At 35.7% G+C, this 6,543-nt stretch overlaps 3 protein-coding genes across 3 annotated transcripts; all 3 read right to left on the reverse strand.

The window, feature by feature from the left end:
* Positions 1 to 255: 255 nt before the first annotated feature.
* LOC141718443 (galactomannan galactosyltransferase 1-like) lies at positions 256 to 1,566 on the reverse strand. Its single transcript, XM_074520828.1, has one exon. The coding sequence runs from the start codon at positions 1,564 to 1,566 to the stop codon at positions 256 to 258; it is 1,311 nt and encodes a 436-aa protein (XP_074376929.1).
* Positions 1,567 to 3,038: 1,472 nt separating this feature from the next.
* LOC141718444 (galactomannan galactosyltransferase 1-like) lies at positions 3,039 to 4,292 on the reverse strand. The gene has a single exon (XM_074520829.1). It carries the CDS (start codon positions 4,290 to 4,292, stop codon positions 3,039 to 3,041), a length of 1,254 nt encoding a protein of 417 aa, XP_074376930.1.
* Positions 4,293 to 5,820: 1,528 nt separating this feature from the next.
* Positions 5,821 to 6,543, reverse strand: LOC141718446 (uncharacterized). The gene has a single exon (XM_074520830.1). It carries the CDS (start codon positions 6,541 to 6,543, stop codon positions 5,821 to 5,823), a length of 723 nt encoding a protein of 240 aa, XP_074376931.1.

Below are 6,543 nucleotides of genomic sequence, written 5' to 3' on the forward strand. Positions count from 1 at the left end.
TCAAGGCCCTATGCCCGGGCCGGATTTTGACCGGATTTTGATTGAATCGGGCCGGACTAGATTTTCGGGCCCGGCTTTTTATGCATCTTTAATCACGCTACATATATTAATTATCATTAGAATGCATAAACATAATCACCTTCATAAGCAAATAGAGCCAATAATAACTGTATGACCCGACTACAAGCCAGGTGCTTACAAATACAAACCTCTAGTGCATACAAATATGAATTCTCATTACAGGATATATGTTTACTAATTGGGAAATTCGATGTCCATCTCCCCGGGTGCATCAAATGGTAAGGGGACCACCCATCTGGTAGTGTTTTCGAGCTGATGACGAACAAATCCAAAAGTACGAAGAACTTGATTATCACCAAAATTCATAGCCATTTCCAATCCTTGCGTGCAATCCTGTCCTGAATATTTTTGATTATTAGTTCCACTGCACGGCGAACACCCGACAAAATGTGTAATAAACGGCCGCCTTCCTGTCAATTTTCCATAGCCCCCTTCCTCCAAATACTTGTTTCTCAATCCACCATAATTTTGTGTGGCCACCTCTGCGTGCCGCCTTCTCAGCTCAGTCACATTCTTCTCCATATCCACATACAATTGTGTGGCTTTCTTAAACTTTTGCATACTTCGAGCCCAATAACATTGCAAACAATAATCATCCTCATAATAAATTTTATCACCCCACGTATCGTTGTGTTTCAACACCAAATAAACCATAGCAGTCTGATCCGAGGATCTTGCTTCATTTCTGTCCTGAAACGTTGCCTTAAAAATCTTTCCCCACTTCTCATAATCAGGGCTAATCGGGCCCATCGAAGCCCATGCACTCAAAAAATCCATTGTCCATTGACAATTCCTGAAGAGCACGACTCCAGAGTTCAGCCCGAGCCAGCTCCGTTCGTTAAAAATTTTATTAGGCCATCCGTTCACAACAAGATTGTAGTCCTTGTACTTTTCCAGAGGCAACCTGAATTCCATATCTGTTATTACAGCGTCCGAATCAACCCACCAGATCCACTCCATCTCGGGATGCGCCATCATCGAGGCTCTAATAGCAGCAGGCTTGGCCCAATGATCGTTCATCCTTGTTTCAAGAAAAGCATTGTTGTAAAATATTTCATAGCCTTGAATGCGACAATAATCAACCTTGTTTTTAAAAAGCCTCAAAAGCAAATAATCACCAAGCGAACTTTCGCAGCGCCACGGTTGCGAGCCTGTCACCAACAGAACTTTATTCACTCCCCTGGAAGCAAACACTGGATTTTGCTTTAGCCACCCACCTCTCTTTTGGTCCCAATCTTTAACAGGATCTGTAATAGAATAGCTAAAATCCGGATCATCGTAAAACGTATGACCCGGAATATAAAAATCGAGTTTATGTGATACATGCTTAATTTGGTGATCAACTAATGTAGCAGAGAAATGAAACAGAGCTGGTGCAGTAGTATAAACCCAACCTGCAACAAGCACGGCCCCAATTATTGCAGCTAAAAATGCTTGCAATTTTTTTTGAAAAGGAGAAATGCTTGTCTTTCTAGCAGATGTCATGGTGAATTATACTTATGAATTGTTGTGATTAATCTATGTTGCTTTGGGATGAACATGAGGGGCTATATAAATTGTTTTCGGACTCGCTAATAGATGGGAATCAATGTCTTTAAATGATTAAAACATTTAAATTCACTTTATTAGTTGGTGGATAGGAAATCTAGTAAATTATTTAGATATTTCATATTTGTTATTGATTCTTTTTGACTTATCTGAGTGATTAAGTTGAGGAGTACTATTCGAAGGAGAAGAAATGCAGGGGGCATTAAACGATAGGTGTATCTAGAAGGATCGATTTTTATTAAAATAGGTAATAACGAAATCTTTACGGATTTACATTTGACATATAGCAAAAAATGTTTTCTGAGATTATATTGGGGATCGTGATATCGAATGGATACACGGAGATTTTGTGGATTACAAGTGGTTTTTACTGTAATATTTATGTTAGATCCAAGATTTACTTTAACTAATTGTATTACCGAATTGTAGTAAACGCCGTACTTTGATAAATTTAGTGACGGACCTTGTGAAAAAATTCGCATACCATAACTTTTATAAACCGTTAAAAAGAAAGCAATGGAAAAAGCCCGAAAAACTTTAAATTTATTAAATATATGAAAACTTTTTATGAGCATTTTTTCGAACAGGCAGAATAAAAACACCAACACCGTAATTTTATAAATATTTTGCTCGATTTATTTAACGAGAAACAAGTAATTTATATAGTATGAAATAATAATTTGTAATAGAACATGCTTAGAATTGTATCAATAATTCTCCATTTTTTCTAATCTAATAAAAGATTCAACCAACACTTTCTATTCATACCTTTAGAAATATTCGCTCAGTTCCGATTCTTCTTTTTCTTTTTTATTCACGTTTCTCGCCGCTCTCCGATCCACTCTCTCATAGGTTTGCTTGTCCCCGGATAAATTATAACAGGCTCTCCCATCGCCTTTCTCATAGATTCGTCCATATCTGAATAAATCATAAGAAAAATCGGTTAACGAATCGATCAAATTTATAATATCTTTGATGTCTTCAATTTCATGCCGATTTATGCACTATTAGATTATGGATTTTACATACGAGGGTGATGAGACACATATGAAAGCGATGAGACACATACGAGAGCGATAAGAAAAGTGATAACGATTTATCTCATAGCGTATAAGTTCTGGCTCAATTCTCACACACACGGTTAAATAGATGTTAATTACATGGGATTTTGAGCTAATTATTAAAAAATAGAGTAATATCACGTGACTCGTATTGGAATCCAACAATATATCTCAATAGCACGTGTCCTGTTTTTGTATATGATAGTCATATTTTTATACACGAAGGGTCCCTTTTCATTTACGAGAAAATAATTAATAATATTGTGACAACTCAGCATTAGAACGGTTTGAGAAACGAATTCGACTATCTTAGCATTTCTTAAAATAAAATTACGGATTTCATATAATTCAATCATAAGCCGTTACATCAAATGGATAAACAGGAGAGGAAGCGTTGGTCAAGTCAGGACGGACAAATCCAAAATTACGAAGCACTTGATTATCTGCAAAATTAAGAGCCTTTTCTATTCCTTCCCTGCAAGAATCTCCGTCATAAATCGGATTATGCTTTCCTCTGCATGGCGAACACCCCGTGAAATGCGTGATGAATGGCCTTCTCCCTGTTTTTTCCCTATAGCCACCTTGTTTCAAATATATTTCTCTCAACTCACCATAACTCTGTGTATCCAGCTCTGCATATCTCCTCTTCAATTCACTCACACTCATCTCAATACTCGAATACGTGTCGGTCGCCTTCTTAAACCAATCCAAAGCCATCCCCCAATAGCATTGAAAACAATAATCATTCTCCAGGTGAATCTTGCTACCCCATTTATCATATTGTTCCAGTAGCATATAACCCAGAGCTGACTGGTCTGTTGATTTTGGGTCCGTTTTATCCGTGAACGTTGACACAAAAATTTGACCCCACCTTTCGGAATCAGGGCTTATCGGACCCATTGATGCCCATGCATTCAAAAATTCCAAGGTCCACTGACAGTTCCTGAATAGAACAACTCCAGAATTAATCCCGACCCAACTACGTTTTTCAAAGAGTTCATCAGGCAGTCCATCTAATATAATATTGTGATCCTTGTACTTCTCCAGAGGTATCTTAAACTCCATGTTAGTTATAACAGCATCCACGTCCACCCACCATATCCACTCGGATTCTGGATGTGCTAACATTGAGGCCCGAATTGCAGCTGGTTTGGCCCAATGTTTGTCCAACTTGGGGTGAAGGTTTGCATTGTTGTAGAAGATATCATAGCCATGAATTCGACAATAGTCAACCTTATTCTTGAATAGCCTCAAAAGAAAATAATCACCAACCGAACTTTCGCAGGGTGAAGGTTGTGATCCTGTCAGCAACAGCACTCGGTTTGCTGCTCCATCGATGTATCGAGGATGATGCTTTAGCCACTCTGCACGTTTTTCGTCCCAGTTTTCGAAAGAGTCTCCAATTAAATAGCTGAGATTCGGATCATCGTAAAATGTGTGACCAGATGGATAATCCTTAACCTTCAGTGACGCCTTAGAGGTGAAACACCAAGCTGCTAGAACCATGACCCCTGTCATTGCTGCCACAAAAGACAACCATCTTTTTATTTTTTTGTTATTGCCGTGCTGCTGCCACTGCCATGCTATCTTTTGCTTCTTCATATCAAAATGCTAGAACGTTCTAACAACCTGTGTTGTGTTAAAGTGCATAATATACAGCCAAGATATCTCCGAGATTGTGTTTCAGGTAATTTATTATAATTTTTATATTCTATACGAACAAAATTGGTAACTTTTAACTGGATATTCTTTCGAAAATTCATATTCATTTTCTTTTTCTTTTTTGACAAGAATAAAAATTTCTTTCATATTCATATTCATATAAATCAAGAATACAATTAGGACTAATAAAATTTCTTTCATTAAAAGTATATCTTCTAAACGAAGAGTAAACAAGTACTCTCAAAAATTTACATAATATTATTTTTAATGTCCTCAAGATCAAGCTAGTATATCATATCATTTTCTTTTTCTTGAATAGTAGTGCATATTCCAACTTTTTAACTCTTCCTGTAAATTTTTCATGCGCTAGTATTAATATAATTTGGTGTTAAGCAAAAAATAGAGTACATGTATATAATGTAGACGGTCAAACAACAAAATAAGAAAATGAATTTAGCATAGACGTTCCAAGATATTGTACCTCTCCGTCCCATACACGGTAAGTAGAGAGCCGGTATTTTTTTTTTGCTAAATTCGAGCCAGTAATTTTGTTATACGACAAGTAAATATGGTATAAAATTAAACAAATAATTAATTATCGAGTACAATGATTTGGTATATAAATATGAAAAAATTCAAATAATATTTTTATAAATAATAAATATTAGAATATAAATTCAGCTGTAACTTCCTTTAACACCTTAAAATTTTAGATTAGTTGGTTACTTAACATTTCGGTATTTATTATCCTTGATGGCCAATGTAGGATTGATAGATATTTAAATAAATAGACGGTAGTCATTGGATTTAAAAAAATAAATAAATATTCTATAACTAACAATAAGTAGGTATCTTAAATTGAATAAAATATTCTACTTTTCTAATTATTTAAACCAAAAGGAAGTAAACATCCTTTTCGAATATTTGAATAAAAAGGTAACTTTTAATTGGATATTTTTTAAATTGAATATTGAATAAAATATTAATACAATATCCGTAACTGTCTTTTTTCTTCAGATTCTGTATAATTTTATTGGACTATACTTTTTAAACCATTACTCAAATTAAACAATTGTTTGTGAACATCATTTGGGCTGTAAAATCGTCAAAATTTTATTTGTATAACTCAAGATAAAAGCGAAATAAAATTAAATGGAACCTGGTAATTTCTTCTAATTTTTAAACTTTAATTCTTTCTATGTTATTTATTAATTTTAATTAATAAACATTTTTTAAATAAAAAATTAAATATCATTACATTGTACGCTGAAATATTAAAAATTTGATTATTGACCATTTGGTAAGGTACTTTGGATTATATAATTACGGGATTAATTTTGTATCTATTTTATTCATACTACTTTTTTTTTAAACCCAACTAGAGCCACCCGGTCTGTAGGTGAGCCTTGATGGGGTCAATCAAAGACTCTCCAAGCTCAATGAGCGCAACCAGCTTAACATCAATGCTCTATTTCTTCAAAACACAGAAGTACACACTTCTAGAACTATTCTCGATCTCTGAATAGGCAAACTTGGACAATGCATTTGCCTTAGAATTTTCCTCCATTTGGATGTATTCAACGTGACATTTGTCAAACTGAGTCATTACAGCTCTTACAAGCCGTACGTATTTGGACATGGTTTCATCTCTGTCCTCAAATTCTCCATTGACCTGGGAAACCACAAGTTTCGAGTCTCCACAAACTTTCAAGTTTTTGACTCTCAATGTTCTCGCTAGGCCAAGTCCATCTATCAAGGCTTCATACTCTGCCTCGTTGTTCGTAGTAGGGAAGTCTAACTCCATGGCATATTCAATAAGGAATCCATCGAGACTTTGTAAAACCAAGTCAGCTCCACTTGAATTTGCTTTTGATGAGCCATCGAAATAGAGCACCCGGAACTCCTTGTTCTCAATCCTTTTCTCTCCATCCATGTCTTGGTATGTATCTTCCTCCCCCCCCCCCCGGACAACCTGGTTGGTGATGGTACATTCAACCACGAAGTCAGCCAAAGCCTGAGCTTTGATCGATGTTCTAGGCTTATACTTAATATCAAATTCCCCGAGCTCAATGGCCCGTTTGATTAGCCTTCCACTGGCTTTAGGACTGTGAATGATGTTTCTCAAAGGCTGATTTGTTAATACCTCAATCTTATGAGCTTGGAAGTAAGGACACAACTTCCTTGAGGCCAT

Source organism: Apium graveolens, chromosome 4, assembly GCF_009905375.1.
Source record: "Apium graveolens cultivar Ventura chromosome 4, ASM990537v1, whole genome shotgun sequence".
Taxonomy (NCBI): Eukaryota; Viridiplantae; Streptophyta; class Magnoliopsida; order Apiales; family Apiaceae; genus Apium; species Apium graveolens.

Excerpts from the sequence above, each read along its gene's own strand:
- LOC141718443 (XM_074520828.1), bottom strand. The coding sequence starts at position 1,566 with ATGACATCTGCTAGAAAGACAAGCATTTCTCCTTTTCAAAAAAAATTG.
- LOC141718444 (XM_074520829.1), bottom strand. The coding sequence starts at position 4,292 with ATGAAGAAGCAAAAGATAGCATGGCAGTGGCAGCAGCACGGCAATAAC.
- LOC141718446 (XM_074520830.1), bottom strand. The coding sequence starts at position 6,543 with ATGGCCTCAAGGAAGTTGTGTCCTTACTTCCAAGCTCATAAGATTGAG.